The sequence below is a fragment of the Vulpes lagopus genome, chromosome 5 (assembly GCF_018345385.1).
Source record: "Vulpes lagopus strain Blue_001 chromosome 5, ASM1834538v1, whole genome shotgun sequence".
Lineage (NCBI taxonomy): Eukaryota > Metazoa > Chordata > Mammalia > Carnivora > Canidae > Vulpes > Vulpes lagopus.
Window position 1 is genome coordinate 66,824,369 of NC_054828.1, and position 22,445 is coordinate 66,846,813.

At 43.4% G+C, this 22,445-nt stretch overlaps 1 protein-coding gene across 1 annotated transcript in view; it reads left to right on the forward strand.

The window, feature by feature from the left end:
* The first annotated feature begins 562 nt into the window (after positions 1-562).
* The window catches only part of LRIG3 (leucine rich repeats and immunoglobulin like domains 3), a 49,512-nt gene continuing 27,629 nt past the window's right edge, over positions 563-22,445 (forward strand). The window contains 3 exon segments of the mRNA XM_041755578.1: positions 563-988; positions 6,633-6,704; positions 6,888-6,962. Coding sequence (XP_041611512.1) covers positions 795-988; positions 6,633-6,704; positions 6,888-6,962 — 341 coding nt within the window. The 5' untranslated portion in view covers positions 563-794.

Genomic DNA, 22,445 nt, shown 5'->3' on the forward strand with positions numbered 1-22,445 from the left:
CGCACTACAGCTGGCTGTTTGCAACGTGATATACCATTTCTGTTTACCTTTTATTGTTTTTATTTCTTGAGCTGATATATATGGCCAAAAAAAAAAAAAAGACCAGTATGCATGTTAGAACGAGTGTATTCTGACTGAAACCACTGTTTCATCTGGAGGGTAGGATCATGTCTGATTTTTTTTTTCTTTTTAATTTGGAATTTAAAGGCTCCCCGGAAAGCAGAGCTCACTGGACTTCCCTCCCGCGCGCCCGGGCCTCCCACCCCGAAGGCCGCCCCAGTGTTGGTCCGGCTGTGTGCACCGCCTCCCCTCTTAGCCCCGTTTGATGTCTGCTTCCCAGGACGCGGCGGCGACGGCGGCCCGGGGGGCGGGGAAGGGACCCGCGGGGCGGCCCGCGCGCTCGGCTCCACTCCCCGCCCCGCGCGGCCGCCAGGGCTCCGAGCCCGGCCTCCCCGGGGGCGGGGCGACCCCGGCCCCGCCCCGCCCCGCCCCGCCCCGGCCCCGGCCCCCCCCCGGCCCCGCCCCCCGGCCCGCCGCGCCGGGGCTTCGCGCAGCGCCGAGGGGAGGAGGCGGAAAAGTTTGTTCGCGGGCGAGCGGGGCTTGTGCGCCGTCGACGCTGCCCGCGGCCCTGCGCGCTCTCCGGCTCCGGCTGCGGCTCCCGCTCCCGCTCCCGCTCCGGCTCCCGCTCCGGCTCCGGCTCCCGCTCCCGCTCCCCGGCGTGCACCGAGGGCTCCCTGCGGGCGGCGCAGGACGCAGGCGGCGTGTGCCGGGGCGCGGGAGGCCGCGGGCGCGCGATGGGCGGCCCGGCGGTGGCGGTGGCGCTGGCCCTGCTGCTGGGCGCGGTGCTGGGGCGCCCCGACCCGCCCCCCGGGGCCGCCGCCGCGCGCCGCTGTGCCGCTCCGTGCCGCTGCGTCGGGGACCTGCTGGACTGCAGCCGCCGGCGGCTGGCGCGCCTGCCCGAGGTGCTGCCGCCCCGGGTCGCCCGCCTGTAAGTACCCCGCGGCGGAGGGGCGCCCCCCAGGGGCCTGAGCGGCGCTCGCTGAGCCCGCGGCCGCGCCCCGCGCAGCCCCGCAGCCCCGCAGCCCCGTAGCCCCGTGCGCCCGCCGCACCTGCGCGCAGGTGGGCGGGGGAGCCCCGAGCCGCCAGCCGCCAGCCGCCAGGTGCGGGGTCCGCCCGGTGCGGGGGCGGCCGCTGACCCACGGAGCCCCGTCCACGCGGAGAGCCGCGCCAGCGGGCCTGGGTCACGGCCCCGCCGTCGTAGCCTCCCGTTGCCCGCTCGCCCCTGCGCCTGCTTTCGCCGCAGGAAATCCCGTAAACGCGCGTCCACCTCGCAGCACGTCCTGGTGCCGGGGACTGGGTGGCGAGGCTGGGCCGTAGGGAGCGGGGCAAGGGGCTCGGGTTCGGAGCCGAGGCCGCGGTTGCTGCGGCTGCTGAGGCTTCTGGGCGCAGGGCTCGGGGCGGAGGGCGCGGGGCGGGGGGCGCGGGGCGCAGGGCTCGGGGCGGGGGGCGCGGGGCGGAGGGCGCGGGGCGGGGGGCGCGGGGCGGGGGGCGGGGTGCGCGGGACACAGGGCTCGGCGCGGAGGGCGCGGGGCGGAGGGTTCGGCGCGGGGGGCGGAGGGCGCGGGGCGGAGGGCTCGGCGCGGAGGGCGCGGGGGGCGGAGGGCGCGGCGGAGGGCGCGGGGCGGAGGGCGCGGGACACAGGGCTCAGGGGCCTCGGCAAGTTGTTGGACGCGAACGGTAGAGTCTGAAAACCCAGAGTCCCTGCCAACTGCACGGAGGAAGGAGGAAGGGAGTGCAGTTGGGTTGGGAAGGCTGATTCTTTCAAGTGTCATCCCCTGCTCCCCAGCCCTAGTTGTGTTAAAAGTGGCAGACTTGTGGAAAACGTAAACATCAAAACTAGTGTATCTTAAAAAAAAAAAAAAAGTTGTCTAAAACAAAGTGCAGTCCATCCTTAACCCTTAGATTTGGGCCTAGCGGGATTGCAGTGGAAATTCGACATTCTTAAAGCAATTCTACTAGACTAGCCTAATAATAGGAGGAGGAGGAGGAGGTGGTTTGAGTCCATAGTTGAAGAAATTGTGTTTTTTTAAATCATTGTACTCTTTATTTGTGAATTGTGGGATTGTTGGCCTATTTGTGTTAATAAACCTTAGTTTAGTCCAAAAGTAGAATTAGAGGTTTTTTTGCAACCTCACCGAGGGATGTCTTATTTAATAGTTTTTGTTTTTGTTTTATAATTGAAGACGGAGATAAGGGCTTTAACCTGAAGCAGGAAGACTTTCAATTAGTTGTGGCTAATTCTGTTCAATTGCTTCTTAGGGAGGTCATGCTGCCTTATTCATGAAATGTGAACGGCTCTATTGACAACATATGGAACTGAACATTTGAATGACTGGAGGTGAACATGTATGAATAATAGATGAGAAAAAGAAAATGAATAGCTCTTCCTGGGGTGTGTTAGAAAGGCTGGACTCATTCACCAAATTTAGCTTATAGTTGTAGTTTTTCATTGTCAAGTAGCCTATTGGGTCACGCCAGTGTGCAATATATGTTGTTGGTGTGAATTTGGATGTCTTTAAAAAAAAAAAACAAACTATTGGTCGTGATTAGAAGCTGAATTAAACCAGAAGGGTTTTGAATACCTATTGAAATGTTGTCTTAAAAGTAGCTGACCTAATTAGGATTTTGTTTTGCAGATAATTTGGTGGCACACTAAAAACAAATTACAGTTTATTTGGTTAGCACGATCTTTAATTACATTTCCGCCAGCAGTAAATTGTCTCAATACAAGTCCACATTCCTTAAATATATGTGAAAATAAGTTCCACTTGTATAAATAAGCACTAAGTCTGTTGTCAGAAGCCCCACTGTGATCACTTGGTGGACACCTCTGTCATTCTTGTACTTGTGTGACTTTTAACCAACTTTGTAGTTGTCACCAAACCATGTGGTCTAAATTCTTCATTGTAAATGTTTCTTTTGTTTATGCCTAAAGCTCTAGAGGTCTCCTCTCTCCACCTTTGGAAGCAGAAAAACACATGGAATTGGGCTTTAACCTGTTACTTGGTGTTTGGAACAAGAGGCTGTTTCTTGAATTTTACATAATTGTAAGAGTGTTGAAGTAGACAGTTTCAGAGTTCAGAAAGAAGTAGAAAATTACACATTGTTCTTTCCCGTATCTTAACTTTTTCTTGGGTAATTAAGATAGTAAACATTTGCCCTAGGACTAATTTATGAGCCCACCATTCAGGAGAACTTTATCTTTGGTGTCACTTTGTTGAATTTGCAAGTTAAGAAAAATCAATTAATATACGTCCTGTATGTATTTCTTCCCCTGCTTTCGTTGTAGTTTATGGCCTTAATCTCACATGTGAAAAATTGTAAAGTTTAAGCCGTAAAATAATAATAATATCGTTCTTTCAAAAACTGACTTGTAATACTTTAATGAAAGTGGCTTTTAAAACAGTAACTAGTTGAAGCTCTGCTTACAGCTGCCTTTAAAGGCAGACTTGCATTTACATCTAGAATTTGTGCTTACAGAGTTCTGAACCCAGAGAGGAGTTGCTTGCTGGAATAGGTTACTTAGCCAAAAGAGGGAAAAGTTGCTCAATTGCCAGTGAGAGCTTAATGTATTAAAATCTCACTGGAATCTCAGAATTATTTATCTTATCACGTAGAAATGTTTGCATGAGCTGGGCTGAGGCGAAAGTCCGAAAGGTACTTTCTGCTGGTGTGGCTTCCTTAGTGTTCGCCTGTTATAAATTGTCTGGCCGGTACCAGAATTGGGGCTGGGGTGGGGGGTCATGGTCCTTATGGTTTTCACAGCTGTTTTTCTATATTTTCCAGACTAAAACTTGAACATAGCAAGCTGATTTATGAGTCACTTTGGATCAGTGTCTTAAAACAGCTACAGCCTGGCTTTTTGTTTTTCAGCTTTCCAGATTTCTGCTGAATTAGCAGCTCTGCAGGCCCCAGTGGGATTGATTAAGAAGCTGTGCTGGATTTGCATTTTAAAATTTGACTTGGAAGTTAGATTTCCAAATGCTAAAAGGAACAAAATGATGGCTGGAACCAAATGTTGTAAATTAATTTTTTTCATATATATTTATTCACTTGCTAATGTGTAGGAGGAAAGACTTTTTTTTCCTGCCATGTACAGTTTGATTTTCAAGCATTTGGCCAGCTGAGTTCTAGGTAAATAGTTAACACCTCCCTGCCTTACCACTTTTCCCATTTATTAACCTCACCACAGAGAGTTTTTTGAAAAGGTTTCCTGGGGAAGATGTTCGTTAATGGACCTCTGAAAGTGAAGAATCTGCTTTTCTAACTGAATGTTCTCGTGGGTTTAAGAAAATATCGACATTGTACAACTTGTATTTTTTTTTAATGTGGTCTAGCCAGACAAACAATATAGGGAAGATTTAGGAAAATGTGACATCCTTTAACTGGAAAGTAATCATTTCTGAAACATAAACTGTATTAAATCTAAATTTAGACACATTAAAAGTTTCATGGCTCTAAGTATTTAGCAGTAAAAGTCACTTAAGAGGTGATTTTTTTTTTCTCCCACATATAATGTGGTTTTAATAGTACACAAAACTCAGGAATGGAAGTGTGTTGCAATAACTAAAATATTTAGGGTTGCCAGCTCCTGCTTCTGGATCAGAAACGAGTGGTCCCCAGCATGTGCACACTTCTCAGAAGGCAGTTTCTCATTTTAAAGGTCTTTTGTTGGAGATCTCGTCCCATTACTGGCTGGAAAAAAAGTTAAAACCCTCTCTTTTCTCATAGGATTGTCCTATGAAATAATCCTTAAAATGAAGTGAAGTGTGGTTTTCGTTTTTTTTTTTTTTTTTTTCTAAATAAAAAGAAAACCACCTGTATATAAATGTAAATGCCAGATTGGCTCCCCTTTTCCTTTTAAAAACTGAAACAATAGGGGATGCAGTTTTATGCTGGTTCAATGTTCTTTAGTTAAGTGGATCCAAATGAGACTTTCTGTTGATTCAGGCTACCTCCCAGGTGAAGGACTCTTTTCGCTGGTTGTTTTTGAAACCCTGTGGGAAATCTGCGACTGTCTGTGGTGCTAAAAGCACACAGGTTTTGTTTGAATCCTAACATGAGTTGTTGGGCTCACGGGTTCCTTGATGAACTCCAGACGGACGTGAGCTGGGCTGTGAGGGAAAGTGTCTGGCTCCAGCGTGGTGAGCATGCACAGCAGTGGTTGTAATTGCAGGATTTTTATAGTTTAAAGACTGTGCCAGATTTTTTTCATGTTATAACTCTACCAGAACAAATCTACTCATGTCTGTTACTGTCTGGTAGGTCTTTAGGCAAACATGTTTCAAATAAAACCTTTGCAGATTTATTTTATTTTATTTTTAGGTGTACTAGAGAAATCCAGGTTTAATTCTCAAAACAAAAATGCAGAGACTTGATTTCCAGTTGTTGACTTTGTAGCCGTGTGCAAAGTCACACTGGTTCTCTGGGTGTGATTTTTCTGCCTCTCATTTCTGGTTCATGCTTTGTGCCAATCCAGCTTGGTTAACTGAAACACTGGTTAGCTGAAAGTCTTCATTTTGGGGGGCTGAAAGAACTCATTTGGTAAGGGTTGGTAAACCCCTCTCTGGGGGAGAGCTTTTCAGCCGTGCTGTTTGTAAGTCTGGTTTTCAGTAGCTGTTCCAGCCATTTCACTTTCAGTCCACCCACCACATGGCAGGCACACACTCAGTGTGTCAGCACGCAAAGGAACGTGAGCAAATATTTACCGGGCTCTCTTTAGTATTGTTGGGTCTTAAAAGCCAAGATGATGGCCTAGTCTAGAATGTTGCATGTGTAGGAGTTTTGTTTTGCTTTGTAAAAATAATAATAATAATAATAATAATAACCATGTCTATGGAAATTGTTACTAAGTTAGGCTGAGGTCTCTAAAGTCTCTGGGAAGCAGGTTTATGTAATGATTGAAAAGAAATCTGATCATAGGTTCCTATATAGCCTACTTTGTGGGTGGTTTATGTGGTTTAAATTATACATTATGTTACCAAATACTGAGATTTGGGGAATTCAAAGCAGAATTAGGATGGTTTTCGACTCCCAACATATACGCACAAGTGATACCTCAAATAATTTGGTGCCTAAGCCCAGAGAAACAAATACGTATGAAAAGCCATTTCTGTTTTGTTCACTTGTAATAAGAACACCGATGTTTAATTTTATGGTAATAATAAAAAGGTTTCTTTAGAGGTTTGAGTTTCAGCAGCCTGCCTAATTAGCCACTTTTCATAGGCCATGACTTCACCATATCAGGTTGGAAGTGAGGAGATGGTAGGGGATTGGGAGGGTGAAGCAAAACAACCAGTTCACAAAAGATCTGTTCACCCTGTGCCAAAAACCATCTCCTAAAAATCTGTGGGCTTAAAGCACTTGAATCTGCCAGTCTCCTAAGCTAATTTTGTCCTCAGAATTTGTATTTTTGATTTTGGCAGTTTGGTTGCCGTCTAGTTTGGGGGTAGGATAAACCAATTATTTCCTACATTGTCACTAGTGTTGATAGAGGTATCTCATAAATCCATTCTGTTTTGCACATCGTTAAGCACTAGTAGTGACCTTTTGAAACTTTTGTTTCCTCGTAGGGACTTGAGTCACAACAGATTGTCTTTCATCAAGGCAAATTCCATGAGCCACCTTCAAAACCTTCGAGAAGTGTGAGTCTTACTTCTATTTGAGGTTTGAATTAAAAAATATATGCTACTTTGAAGAACGTTTGGATTACAATAAGTTATTTAAGACTTTTAGGTATCTTTAATTTTATAAAGTTTTCACATCTCTGAATCACAGATGATTTAATCAGCCTTTTTTTCTTTCTTTTTTTCTTTTGGCTCTTAAAGGAAACTGAACAACAATGAATTGGAGACCATTCCAAATCTAGGACCAGTCTCAGCAAATATTACGCTTCTCTCTTTGTAAGTGAATGTTAGCAGGATTTTGCACATGTTTGCAGGGACCATGGGTAACAGTTCCATATGGGCTAGAATAAACGTTTTAGAAGCAAAATATGAATATTTCCTCCTGTAGATAATGGAGAAGTGTTTTTTTTAAATTGGTCAACTTGTTTTTCAGCCTCTTTCTTTCCTAGATCTTAAGTATCATTGTAACAACACACTCTCCATGTCGCTGTCATTGCTAAGCTGGTGTCCCAGATTCAGAGATGCTGCCTTCATTTCCTAGAGACGTGTGTTTGATTATGCCTTGCAGACTAGCACTAATTCTGGTGTTACTCAGTGGTTGGCCTGGGATCTGTGTGTTAGGTATTACATAGTTCCTGGTGGAGGGTGATTGGAGTTGATAATAAGGCATTGGGAGTATTTTAAGTGTGGTACTTGTACACATCGAGGTTCAGAAACATCAGACCAAAATATCAACGTCATACAGTTAAATACGTGATTGAAGTTATAAATACCATTCCATGTTTTGCAAAGATGGGTTTTGAAATAAAATAGTGCTAAATTTTCTGTATTTTTAGGATAGATAACATGTTTATTTTCACACCTTGGAGATGTTTTGGAATAATTCTGACTTTCAGCACTTCAGGGTAGTATTTGGAATGTGCAGTATTTGATTTCCTAAAATTTAAGTAGCTTACCAACCTTGAATCTTGAACAATTTTAAAATGTATTTGAGGCACTGAGGTTAAAATGTTTTTCCTTCCCCAAACAAGTTAAGAAAAGCCCACCATTGTTGGGTGCTTCTGGGAAAGGTGTCGTGAGGGTTAAAATTATACAGTAAATTTCAGGAAAGCTGTTCAATTAATTAAAGTGATCACTACCCAATTGCTTACATCTGGTGATTTATAGAGGTTGGTTTTTACTGAGGGCCCAGGTCACCTAAGTCACGGGTGCAGCCGCTGTGTCTGCTTTCCTCTGTTTGAGTAAGAACTAAGTGACATTTGATACTGATGTGGTTTTTCCAAAGATCAGAAACAGAAAGGAATGAAAGAAAAAGGAGTTGGTATTTGACAAATAAACACTGAATTTAAAAAACATTTTTATACTAGCGTTAATACCTGTTTTATTTTATTTATTTATTTTTTTGTTGTTCACAATTGCTTAAGAATTTAGAGTCTAAGGAGTACTGATTTTGTATCTTAAACAACTGAAGCTATTCTCATTTGATCCATGGGATCTTTCTAGATCCCAGGGAGCTCTGCCTCCCCCTGCTGTTCCTGCCCCGTGTGTTGGCAGATTTCTGTCCGCATGTTCAAGAGAGTCTTAAGTAGAGGGTCATGGCGTGCTTCATGGCTGAGAGGGTCCACAGTGGAGTTTTGGAATCTAGGTAGGGTGGAGAAAACAGGCTTCCTCTGGGCTTAGCACAGAGTTGAAATACCAGGAACTCATAAGGAAATTAGAAACTTCTATTGGAAATAAAAGGCCGACTGATTTTACACTTCCAGGATTTCATTTATAATTAAAAAACTTAAATGCAGTCTGTAAAGATAGAAACCTTCAAAATTTGAACGTTTCTCCCTGTTTTCATTTGTTTCACTTTAGTGAGTGCTGAATAATCTTTACTGACCTTGAATAATCTCACTTTTTTTCTCCTTAATTTGTTGCATTGCATCTGACCAGGGATTATTCTGTTCATTTTAGATAATGATAGATCCTATTTGTACCTACATTACATAACATCTGCAAAGGGTTATTTCAAGGGTGATGGGACTGCCAATTCAGTAGGGGTAGTGAAAAATTGTCTTCAGATCTATGAAATGTATTGAAAAATATATTTCTCTGATTGTTTTCTTCTACAAATGTAGTGTTTTCTCCCATAGGCCTCTTTGGATATTGCAGTACACAATCATTATTTCTAAAGCACCATTAATTTCTGTCTTGTATAGGGTAGAGCATTTTCTTTTACGCAGAAGCACTTGAACATCAGAGCTAAAAGTCAGTACTGATATTTCTGAAATTTCAAAAGAAATTGTTAGAAACTTGCTCTGGCACCACACTTAAAACACCATATCTTTCCAAGTAGGTCTCGGGACTATTTGACTTTTATTTGATCAAGATTTTTTTTCTTTGACATTTTATGGAAGAAAACAGATTTGGTGGGGGGGGGGGTTGTGGGTGTCATTTGCACAAATTAAATATTTGAAAATATGTTGAAAGGAAAATCAGTTGGAGTCTAGAGCAAAAGATTAAATGTTTGTGCTCCATCCTGTTGCTGCTCTGCAGTGGTGACCATTCCCAGCTGGAGGGAGAGAAGACTACCTGGTGAGACCTTCTTTCATTTTCAGAAGCAAATGGCACCCCATGTCCAAGATGAACATCTGGTAATGTCAGGGAAGCCTTGTAAAATACCAGCGTCTTGGGATGCTGATTGGATGAGCATTGAACTCCCCCATTAACAAAGCTCATCTCCAACCTCCTTAGGGGTCAGTCAGAATGCAAAAAAACCTGAATAGACTTGTTTTCCTTTGAATCCCACCCAACATGAGCTGAGGAGTCAACTGACATGCTAGGGGTAGGATGTAGTTTATAGGTTTTGCTTTGTTTTTGTTTTTGTTTTTGTTTTTTTCTCTATCTTGTAGCCTGGGCAGGATGCTATATTTTAAGGGAAGAAATGCAACAATATTTGGAATGAACATATAATACTGTTGACATGTCATAAGTAAGTTGGTTTTACCATATGTGGTAGTTCAAGCTTCCATGAGGTGGAATGGAATGCTGCTCAAGCATTGGACATTTTTGAAAACTGTGACTTGGGGCACCAGGGTGGCTCAGCAGTTGAACATCTGTCTGCCTTTGACTCAGGGTGTGATCCCGGGGTCCTGGGATCGAGTCCCGCATTGGGCTCCCTGCATACAGCCTGCTTCTCCCTCTGCCTGTGTCTGTGCCTCTCTCTCTCTCTGTCTCTCATGAATAAATTAATAAAACCTTAAAAAGAGAGAGAGCACTGTGACTTGAGTTAGGGCAAGTTTGAATCCACGAGTCATATAACATTTTTGAACGAAGGAGTTCTCATTGGTCATTAGATAGCGCTGACTCGGTCTTAGTCTTGATGGTTTCTATAATATTACCCAACATATAAGTACTTGCCTATATGTTAGCATTGAAAAGATGTGGGTCCCTGAATGTCAGAGGAGTACCCAGATTACTTGTTAAAAAACGTAGGTTTCCTGACCCTATCCCTAGAGATTCTGAATTAATGAGATTGGGTGGGGCCCAGGATATCCATTTTAACACATCTGCGTTACTGGTTCTTTTTAGTTATCACATAAATATTTCTGGAACTACTGATAGACTCCAGTTTGTTATAATCAAATAAGCCTCTTCTCATTATTTATCTCAAAGGTAGAACATTTCTCCCAAGTCCAATTGTGTTCTTCATAGTCTTTAATTTTTTCTGGAAATGGCAATGTCATCCTTCCAGAGGAGTTGTTATAAATGTTAACCACTTTGCCAATGGGTCCCCAAAATGTGTGCTCTGCCAATGGACAGCCAGTGAAGAGATTTAAAGCAGAGTGAGGTGATCAGTCAGTTTTGCTACTTGAAAGTGTTATTCTGGCTTCAGTGGAGGATGTCCTGGCAGTGGCCGGAGGGTGCTGTAGAGGGCAGATGACCGGGGCAGGGCGGGGGGGCCACTGCAGTAGCCCAGGAGTGACGACGACACTGCGTCACGGCAGCAGGATGGTGACTAAAGCAAAGCTCAGGTTGGATGGCTTGGAGTTGCCTGCTGGCCCTTCCCTCTGCTGGATTGAGATCTTGGGCAAGTTTCTATCCATCTGTGTTTCCTCATTGACAAACTGAGAAGCATAACAGTACCTACCTCAGGGTGGTGTTGGGAGGATTTGGAAGGAGAATACAGATAAAACCATCTGGCTTGTGCTGGGTATACAGCAGACATGAGCTGTGACTATGATGAGGATGATCATGCACTCAAGGGAAACTCATCGAACAAAATAAGCGGTGCCAGGCTCTGTTTCCAGGGCTGAGGACACAGCAGTGAACAAAGCCGACAACGCACTGCTACCAAGTCTCCAGTCTAGTGAGGAGTCAAGGAACAATAGGTAACTTTTTTTTTTTTTCATAGAAAGATTATTTCACTTTCTTGGTAAATTCTCTCAAGGAAACAAGGAGGACAAGAAGAGCTCTGGTGGTTGCCCTTTACCGTGGTCCAAGACAGCATCTTTCTGAGTATTTACCAAATCCTACTCTGTGCTGGCTGCTGATTGAAGGTGGAGATTCAGCAGTGAACAGACATATGAAATCCCTGCACTCACAGAGCTGCCTTCTGGTGGGACGAAAAAGACCAAAAGCAAAATGAATAAGAGATGTGGTCAGAAGGTGGTGAGTGCTAGGGAGGAAAGAGCAGAGAGGGAGGCATAGGAGTGTGTATGGCTGAAAAGAGGGTTTAGGGTTCTAAGTGGGGTTGCTAGGAAAGTGACACCGGAATTAGGAAAGGGGCAGGGAAGGGTCATGTGCAACATCCTGGGGGTGGAGGTGGTCTCCTTCAGCCTCCCCTACCCTGTCCAGGCCCATCTGGGACCATATACATCCAGCTCTTCACATGGCAATGAAATGGTTTATATTTTTCTCCCCTGCTATACTGGGGGGCTTGTGGCTGACTCTTGTTTTCCCCAGCACTTCGTGCAGGTAGATGGCATATAGTGGGTGCTAGGAATAACAATTAAGCATATTTATGGAAAGCCACGTGCACTTAGCATTATTCAGGCAAATCTCCTATTAAGTTAGTCTGTGCTAGTGGCTAAAAATTTACAGTGGGGACAAAGCATGCCTGTGTTTTACTTAACTCGTGTTCAACTATGCTTGCTTGGTAAATAATAGTAATGGATTATAACAACAGCAATGATAATAGGTAAAAGAAAGAAGCAGTATAAGTAGGGAAATGGTCCAGCTCCCCCCTTTCACCAGTGGGCACGTGGCCTGCAGTGTGTGGGGAACTAAAAGTCCCCTTTTGTATTCGCCTGTTTCATTTTGCGTGTCTCAGCCCACTGGGGATGACTTCGGTCTTCAGAGATCCGGGGTTTTGGTAGACCCAGTGCCCAGCACACATGCGAACTACTCCATCGGGCCCTGAGCTACACATTCAAGATAAAAAGCTTCAGTAACAAAAGACAAAATTGATCTGCTCCGACACTGAAGGCCAGACTGGCCCTATGGGACTCAGAGAGGGAGAGAGGAGGAGGAGGGGTTTGCAGAAGAACTCTCCGCTGGTGTTTTAAGGGATCTTCAAGGGTTTCCCCTGGTGCACCAGCTTCAGCGCCTGATGCGGTGTGACATGTGGTCCAGCACACCACGTGTCCGCCTGTGTGAGGGATGCTCCGGGAGGCCAGGAAGCGTGGGAGTTATGTCCTTTCCTATGCTACAGAGAGCAGTCTTGGGCAGCAGGGGGTGTTGGCAGCTCGGGTGGCCTGGACAATATTGTAGAGTTCTGAGAAGATGGGGTGACCTTTTCCCTGCAGTTTTGAAAGTCCCGCAGGTCTTCCAATGGCTTCTGTCCCATTCCTTAGTCCAGGGTAGAACTCAAGTCTTACTGAGCTGTCAGTCCCCTCAGAGGCCTAGTCCAGAAGTTGGTACATAGGAGGTTCTCATCGAACATCCAAGTGGACGAGAGAGAGACCCAGGCTCAGAACGGGGCATCCACATCCTTGTGTCGTCTCACCCTAGTGACTTGTCCGACCTCAGGCGGACTCAGTGACCTCCCCTTTGTTTATCTGTAAAAACAGTGTGAGATGTCTGCCTCTCTGTCTCAGGTAGTCCTGGTACAGGATCGAAGGGCATAATGAACAGGAAAGGGCTCTGAGCAGTGTGAGCAGCAGCCGTAGGGTTACAGGTCAGTAAGGCAGGGTTAGCATCCTTATCCTGGCCGCAGTAGATGGGGGAGGGAGAAAGAACTTTGCATTCGGAGTGGAAAATGCTGGTCTGGAAAACTTTTGCTCTCTTCAAATAGTTCAAAGAATTGGCAAACGCTCAGTTAGAATTATAACCGAACAACATTTCTAGGCCAAAGGCTTGTGTATCTATAAGGTGGATTTTGAGCCCAGCAATGTCACCTACTATGTGCTAAGTGCTAGGGAACAGGGAAAAATAGAACTTGGCCTCTGCCCTCCGGGGGAGGGCGATTTCAATAATGAATAATGGGATGATAGACAATAAAGACATGCTCCAAATAGGGTGATGCGCTGGATGATGGGGAGACGCCTGGGGCTGTGCCGGTGCACAAGGGCTGCAGCTTCAGTGTGTGTCAAGTAGGAGGGTACATGAGGTCCAGAGAAGGAAAGGATACAGAGGGGGATGTTGGTAGTCATGCACTTAGGTGTTTTAAAGTTTTGGGGGGAGTAATTGACGTTTTTGTTAAGCAGGGGAATGAAATGACTACATCTCACAGAAGCACAGAATCTTCTCTCCTTGTTTTTAAGTAGTCATGAAACCATGTTCATCTTCAAAATCAAATGCCATGAAGACAAGTAAATAATGTGCTTTTGATCATTAACAATTGCCAAATACCTGCTATCCATCCATCCTTAGAACAATCCTGCAGTCTGAGCCTTGCCGTATGTTAGGGCCACATCCCCTCCCCACCGCCCCAAAAGGAAATTGACCATAGAGTAGGCGTCCTATTGACTTGCCTATGATGAAAAGGGTTGAACAAATGATTAGAAATCAGGCCTGCAGTATTCTGTTATCTGTATATTAAACCCAGCACCATATTAAGTGGCAATTTCATCTCTAAGCACCCATTTTTCATTGAACATTTCAAAAATCAACCTAATAAAAGAAATTGTCTTGGGAGACAGTGACTTAAAGAGACTCTTACTTAGTTGCACGGCACAGCATTTATTTAAATAATTCATCAAACTCGATTTCTGATTTTTAAAGCATATTGCTATTTTAATAGTTCACAGCTCAGAGATGAAGCTGCATATAGGGAAGGCAAGTGTTCCATAAGTGAGTTTTCAAATGATGCTGTAGCTAAGTAATTTTGTAACTGTGGTGGATTTGAAATAGTTGTTTGCTTTTAAACCAAACCTACATAAGTCAGCATTTGAAAGGAAGTTACCAGTGTGTCCTATTAATTAGGGAAGTGGGGAGAAGCTTTAGCCAAAATTAGAATTTAAGTTTCTGGGGAATCAGGGAGCTTTGTTCTAACTAAGTGGACATGAACTGTATCCCCGTCTTTACCCATTTGTGGGTAGAATTTGATCCCCCCCCAACTGAAAAAAATCCATCCCCCAGTGTATGCTCTACTAATGTGGATGAATGGACTAGTGTCTTTGTATTTAAAGGACATTGCATCAGAGGGCTGCAGCCTTCACCAGTATAAACAAACCAGACGTTATTGTGTTTAATGAAAATGAGCTCATAAAGCTCAAGCCTTACAAAGTAAACACATAAACATCGTAATATGATAAGTTGTATTCTTTTATTGGATTTTAAAGTGTTTATATGTGATTTGTACATAAAAGAGTTTACTGTACACAGAGATGTATTCTTTACCCTCTGTGTGTATCTCCACAATTAATTATAGACCGGTCCCCACAATGCAAGTTTGCTAGGTGTTCGAGTTCTCCATTTAGATTCGAAACATGAATTTGTGATCCTGTCATGGCTCTTCCAACCCTTGGAGAATTTCCCACTGCTCTTAGGTCAAGAGCAGAATCCTTCACAAGACATGCAGAGCTCTGTGTGATCTGAATCCTATTTTCCCCCTGAGCCTCCTCTAGACCCCTTTCTCCCCTCTGGCCCCCTTGTGCTGCGTCAGGCCCCTCTGCATACTTCTCTCTCTGCCTACAGTACTCCCCCTTACCCAGCGCTGGCGAGCCAGGCTTTGGTTCACCTGGCACATTTTTCTGTCGCCCTCTGTTCCATGCACTATGGTACACGCAGTGACCTTTGCCAGCTTTATATCTGTGGTTCTTTAATGTCCCTTTCCCTCACCAGAGGGAAACTTCCTAAAAGCTGAGAGCATGTGTGTTTTCACCCCCATCGTAACCCTAGCATGAAGCTCAGTGTCTGGCACTTGGTAGACCGTGCATGGTTGTTGAATGAATGACTGAATGGATAGCCCGGTCCCATTAAATCCTGTAGAGAGTTAATTGTAGGAAAAAACCGTTCATTTAACTGTTCTCCTCATGCCTCTCTATGTATACACTTAAAATTGTTTTCATTATGAAAACTTACTTTTTACAAAGTAATAAGATTCTTAGATAGGACATAGGACGTGGCAAACCAGCAGACAACTTCCTTCATTGGTGGTTCTGGAGCCCCTAAAATTGACCCCTTGAACTTGACCTTCCAGCATAGCTTGCCACAAAATCTCCTGCGTTGCCAAGGTCTGTCCTTCACCTCTCCCCTCGACGTCATGCTAGCCATTTTGATCGCTGCTTTGAAGAATCAAGTGCAACTTCTGCCAGAGATGATTCTGTGCTGAGCAAGGCTTGTGCTGCCAAGACAGACAAAACAATAAAGTTACAGCCAGTTGCTTTTCATGATAGGGGTGGCAAGAGTCAACACGTCTCTCTCCTGGCCTAGTTACATTTCCTCCTTCTCATCCTCGTTTTAGTATCTCTGCCATCTTCCATAGATGAGAGGCTCAGGGCTCTAGTTGGGTAGAGAGACCAAAACAAACAGGGTGCTAACCAGTACCACCACTTCTTTCCTTGGCTGAGAGGTGCCTAAGTACTAAATTCAAAACATGAAAGGAAAGGCAATTATAAGTATAAGCGCTTCCTTTTTAAAATCACCTGCCTGACAGTCTCCCTTCCTCCCTGTGAAGCTTTAGCCAGCAGATAGAGCAGTCTCTAGAATGGGGTTGAAGGCAAAATGAAATATCAACGTACTTTTCATGCTGCAAGTACCCTACAGCGCAGGATAAGCATGGTGCACATTCCTGGACCATCAATTTTACTGTGCATGAGCAATTTTAAATGTTTTTATTCCCAAACAAATAATTGGAATAGAATCAAAATGAGCATTTCTTTTTTAGAAAAAAAAAAAAGATGCCTTTTGAAGTTAATCACTAATTGCCATGAGATCCTGCACAAGGCACTGGCCTAGGAATAGAGGCAGTATTCTTTAAAGATGAATGGGATGTTTACAGAATCAGGAAATGTAGTCAATTGTACAAATCCCTCTTTCTCTTATTCTCTTCCTCCTCTCTCTTTTTTTGCTTTTACTTCCTCACCATCATCCCCATTTAAGTATCAACTAAAGGGTAAGGGGAATTAGAAATGGTTTGGTAGATTGTATAACTGGTCAAAACCCATTTCTTGGTTGGTGTTGAGTGTCTGCATGTAATCCTGGTAACTTAGAATGGAAAGAGACATTCTCCCTATGGAGAGATGTCTGGAAAAAGAGGTTATCTAGCCTCCCTCTGAGCACTTTCAGGGACAAAAGCTTACTTCTTGGTGACAAACCATTCCATTGTGAGTAGTCCTAATTACTAGGACTTTTTGTTAAGCTGAACTCTTCCCTTAACTCTTATCTTAGTTCTGTGTGTTGGGGAGAACAACTTTGTTCTATTTTCTGAGTAATACTCCCTATAAGTCATAAAATACAAGATTTTCTTCAAGCCTTCTCTTTTTCCTGGCTCAAATTCCAATTACCCTTACCTATATGATACGCAGTCTAGACCAGTGCTCCGCAGTGTCACTTTCTGCAGTGATGAAAATGTTTTATATCTGTGCTGGTCACTGTGGTAGCTACTAGACATGTGGATATTGAACACTTGAAATGTGGTTAGTGTCCTGAAGAATTCCATTTGTATTTCATTTAAATGTAAGTAGTTACACATGGCCAGTGGCTATTGTCCTGAACAGTGCAGGTCTAGACTTTTAAAGTCCTCCCATACACACTTCATCTGGCATGAGAGTGTAAGATACGGTGCCCAAACACGATACGCTAAGCAAAGTAAGTTGGTCAGAGAAATACAGATACCATATGATTTCACTCTTATGTGGAATTTGAGAAACAAAACAGCTAAAGCATGGGGGAAGGGCAGGAAAAATAAAATAAAATAAAAACAGAGGGAGGCAAACCATACGAGACTCAAACTGAGGGTCCCTGGAGGGGAGGTGGGTGGGGGGATGGGGTACCTGGGTGATGCTCATTAAGGAGGGCATTCGGTGTTACAGGAACCTGATGAATCCCTGAATTCTGCCCCTGAAACTAATAATACACTGTATGTTAACTAAATTGAATTTAAATTAAAAAAACATGGTGAGAACATGCTAGTCACTAGAGCACTGGACATCAGTGAAGCTTAAAATCATGTTAGCCTTCAAGGCCTGTGTCGTGTTATTGGTGCTTACTGAGCTGTGGCCCGCCAAGCTCCCCAGATTTTACTGTCATTTTCATAAGTGCTTTCACATAAACCTTTTTAAAATGATTGACTAAAGATTCAAAACACTGCCTTATCCCAACTTTATTTCTCTGATTGCTTCTAGACCATCATTTTAGTACATTGAAATGTTTGAGATCGTGATTCGTCTCATAGATGAGCCATACGTGTGGTTCTGTGACATTGGCACTTGATTATTCCCGCCTCTGCGCATGCTCATACAGGGGTCGACGGCACAAGGGCCATACGCAGACCCACAGCAGCCACTAGCAACTTCCTTGTCTTTTTCAAAAATTTTAATTCCACTATAGTTAACATACAGTGTTATATTAGTTTCAGGTGTATAATTCAGTGATTCAGTTCCATATTATCCAGTGTGCATGAAGATTAAGTATACTCTTAATCCCCATCACCTATCACCCGTCCCCCAACCCCTCCAACTCCCACCCCCCCCGCCCCTGCCCCAGTAACCATCAGTTCTCTAAAGTTAAGTGTCTGTTTCTTGGTTTGTCACTCTTTTTTCCCTTTGCTCATTTGTTTAGTTTCTTAAATGCCACATATGAGTGAAATTATATGGTATTTGTCTTTCTCTGACTTATTTTCCTTAGCATTATACTCTCTGGCTCCATCCATGTCATTGCAAATGACAAAATTTCATTCTATTTTATGGCTGAGTAATCTTCCACTCTGTGTGTGTGTGTGTGTGTGTACACACACACACACACACACACACACACACCATCTCTTCTTTATCCATTTGTCTGTCGAAGGACCCATGGGCTGCTTCCATAATTAGGCTGTTGTAAATAATGCTGCGATAAACATAGGGGTGCGTATATCCCTTTCAGTTAGTGTTTTCATATTCTTTGGGCAAATATCCAATAGTATGATTAATTACTGGATTGTAGGATAGTTCTATTTTTAACTTTTTGAGGAACCTCTGTGCCATTTTCCAGAGTGGCTGCATTCCCACCAACAGTGCACAAGGGTGGTTTTTTCTCCACATCCTCACCAATAGTCGTTGTTTCTTGTGTTTTTGATTTTAGTCATTCTGACAGGTGTGAGATGTTATCTTGTCGTGGTTTTGATTTGCATTCCCCTGATGATTAGTGATGTTGAGCTTCTTTTCATGTGTCTGATGGCCATCTGGATGTCTTCTTTTGAGAAATGTCTGTTCATGTCTTCTGCCCATTTTTTAATTGGATCATTTGGTTTTTTGGGTGTTGAGTTGTATAAGTTGTTAATATATTTTGTATACTAATCCTTTATTGGATATGTTGTTTGCAGATATCTCCTCCCATTTGGTAGGTTGTCTTTTAGTTGTGTTGTTTCTTTCCGTGCAGAAGCTTTTTATTTTTGATGGAGCTCTAATAATTTATTTTTGCTGTCGCTTTCCTTGCCTCAGGAGGCATATCTAGAAGATGATGCTATAGCCAGTGTCAGAGAAATTACTGCCTGTGTTCTCTTCTAGGATTTGTATGGTTTCAGGTCTCACATTTAGATCTTTAATCCATTTTGAATTTATTTTTGTGTATGGTGTAAGAAAGTGGTCCAGTTTCATTCTTTTGCATGTAGCTGTCCAGTTTTCCCAATATCATTTGCTGAAGAGATTGTCATTTTTCCACTGCTTATACTTACCTCCTTTGTTGAAGATTAATTGACCTTATAATAGTGGTTTATTTCTGGGCTCTTTTCTGTTCCAGTGATCTTTGTGTCTGTTTTTGAGCCAGTACCAAACTGTTTGGATGATTATAGCTTTGTAGTATATCTTGAACTCTGGGATTGTGATACTTCCAGTTTTGATTTCTCTTTTAAGATTGCTTTGGCTATTCAGGGTCTTTGTGGTTCCATATAAACTTTAGGATTGTAAGCTCTAGTTATGCAAAAACTGCTATTGATATGGATAATATTAAACCTTGTAGATTGCTTTCAGTAGTATAGATATTTTAACAATATTTGTTTTTCCAGTCCATGAGCACGAAATGTCTTTCCATTTCTTTGTGCTGTCTTCAGTTTCTTTTATTAGTGTTTTGTAGTTCTCAGAGAATAGTTCTTTGATCTCTGTGGTTAAGTTTATTCCTAGATATTTTATTATTTCTGATGCAATTGTAAAAAGATTTATTTTCTTAATTCTTTTTGCTGCTTCATTAGTAGTGTTTAGTAATGCATCATATGTCTGTACATTGATTTTGTATTATAGCAGCTTCCTTTAAATGTTCGTGTCTGTGGATAAAGATAAGGGATGTGAGCATACCTGCTTGTATGATCATCACCACATTATCTGTGTCTTATTCACAAGAACAATTTAAATACTTGGTTAAATCAAGAAATTTTTTATCTGTGATGTTGCTAGTCAGTTGGTCTGTGGACCATATCAGAAAATAAAGCATCAATTTAACCTGATGTGTTCATACAGAATTAATCTTCTGTATGAGAACGATTTATTAATTTGAGGCTCAGAATAATGATGCCATGTTTTCTGGTTTGTACAATCATCTAAAATGAAAATCCCTTATATAGGCTAATTTTTAATTAAAATACACAAATCTAAGTTGGGTGACTTTTTTTCAGTAAAAAAAAATTACAGTAGCTCTTTTGCGAAAAGGTTTTGTGGTTTATGTCGGTTTTTAGAGAAAAGCCATTTTTATTCATTGATTGGCTTTCTATTGAAAACTTCGGATTAAGGATGGTGGACTGAATATAATGTATTCATCTCATTCTGTTCTTTCTTAAAACTCCCTTAAAATGGAAGCAAGAGCTAAAAAAAAAAATGCACACAGACAGAAACAAAGTTGAAATAGGAAAGAAGATAGTCCAAATAAGAGATGTCGTAAAAATTTCGCAAGCAAACAAACAAATTATAACCGACTTAAAAGAGAGAAAATGGAGTGGATCCCAAAAGCAGCAGATTTTTTTTTTTTCCCTGCAGTTCCATTCTGAGTTCAGAAATTCAGAGCCTATAAGAGCAGGCTTTTTTTGTGGCGGGGGTGGGGGAGTCCAATCTCTTTATTGTCCAGGTACCCTCCCTGGGACCCTCCCCACTACAAACCTATTGAAAAACTCCAAGCCTGGGAGTGTTCTGGGAGGGGAGGTAGAGTGTGGGGAAACCTGTGTGCTCTGCCCTCTGGCCAGGGCAGTACCAACAGGGAGGGTGCGTGGGGACGGGAGGCGGATCACTCCACCTGCAGAGGTTGTGGCACTGGTGGGATGTGTGGGGGAGGAGGTGCCTGCTGGTGCCAGCTCTCCTGGGACCTGCCGGTGCAGAGGAGGACTCCAAATGGGGGATAGGTTAAAACTCTTTTATAAGAAGCGATGAGACCTCCTGGTTTCTCCTCCATATTCATCTTCTAAAACTCGAAGCCTAGTGCCTGACATAGGCAGAAGACTAGAAGTTACCCTCTTCAGAGCTGAAGTAGTAAGTGTCTAGAATTTGAAACATAAGCCCAGCTGGGCAAGGAAGGGGTGGGGCTTGAGGGTAGCATATTCTGCAGTCAGGGAAATTAAATCTCATATGAACACTAAGGATGACACTCCCTTGTTCCAGCTGCTTTGCTTGTTAGCCCTCCCGGATATCAGCGATCATGCTGAGACCCACCAGGCTAGAGATTGGAAGATTGGAGCAATAAGACATATGGAGATCCCATCACATGGTGGGACTCACCAATCAACAAATCTATTCCCCACACAGCCCTCAGTAAGCTTGTGACTGTTTTTTATTAAACATGAATAGTTATCCCAGTGGTCACTAGACTTTTGTAGAAGTTTCTAGTAAGATCACTGTCTGCTGGGTGCTTGGATGGCTCAGTTGGTTAAGTATCCATCTCTTGGTTTCAGCTCAGCTCATGATCTCAGAGTGGTGAAATCAGGCTCCACATTGGGCTCCACACTGGGTGTGAAGCCTGCTTAAGATTCTCTCCATCTACCCCTCCTGCCCTTCTCTCCCCATCTCAATGAATGAATGAATGTCTGAAATGAATGGGAAAAGAGAACCAGCGATAGTGGAAGAAAAAGGGAACCTCAGAACAACCTAGTATGTGCAGAAAACAAAGAGATGTGATATCCACAAAACAAATGAAGAATGGTAAATAATAATAAGGGATATTGAGAAAATAAGGATGAACTCTTAAAAATATAACAGATGCTTTAAAAGGTAATAAAAGTGTTGGAAGAAAGTTGAAAATTTGCTCTAAAAGAAGAACCAAAAGACAAAGGGATGGAAAATGGGGGAGGAAATAATGAGAAAATAGGAATTTCAGGCTGAAGTCTAACACTTATCTAATTGGAATTCCACAGAGACATCTGAGGGAGTAGAAGGGAGGAAATCATCAGAGATACAAAAAAAAATCCCAGAACTGATAAACAGGTTTCTAGGTTGAAAGGCCCTACTGAGTGCCAGCAATTGAAAGACATACTCTGTAGACATCCCTGGGCAGTTTCTGAATACCAGGAGTAAAGAGAAGCTCTGAGAGGAGGAAAAAGATAAAACACAAAACAGGGCCACCTGTAAGGGTTGACAGTGATTCTTCTCCTTGTGTGCTGCCAGCAGCGTCAGCATCACCTGGGAACTTGGTAGAAATGCAGTTTCTCAGGTTCCACCTAACCTGCTGGAAGAGAAGCCCTGCCCCCCGGTTCTGATGCCTGCCCAAGTTTGAGAAACACAAGGATCGAGAATCAGAATAGCCTCTGGCTCTCCAGTGAGTACCTCCATCAGTGCTGTGGGTTAGAGTAAAACAATGTCTTCAAAATCCCAAAGGGAGAATGACTGCTAGACTCTGCCTACACTCAAACCATCAGTCTTATAAAGGCGTTTCCAAACCTGTGGGCTGAGGGAAGCACCTCTGTGTGTGGGAAGCTAGTGGAGGATATGCCCCAGGAAAATGAGGGAGTAAACCAAGGATGAAGGCGGGCAGTCAGGCAGTGGGACTCCCAACGGAGCTGAAATCCCCCCAGAGTGAGGCCAGGTTCTGCAGGAGGCTTCATTTTCTATGTAACGATGGCATGAAGCCTTTTTTTTAAAGCAAATCTGGCAGGGCTTGTCCTCCAAATCCAGAATCACAGCTCCTAGACATGCATGAGATCATCCCATTCAA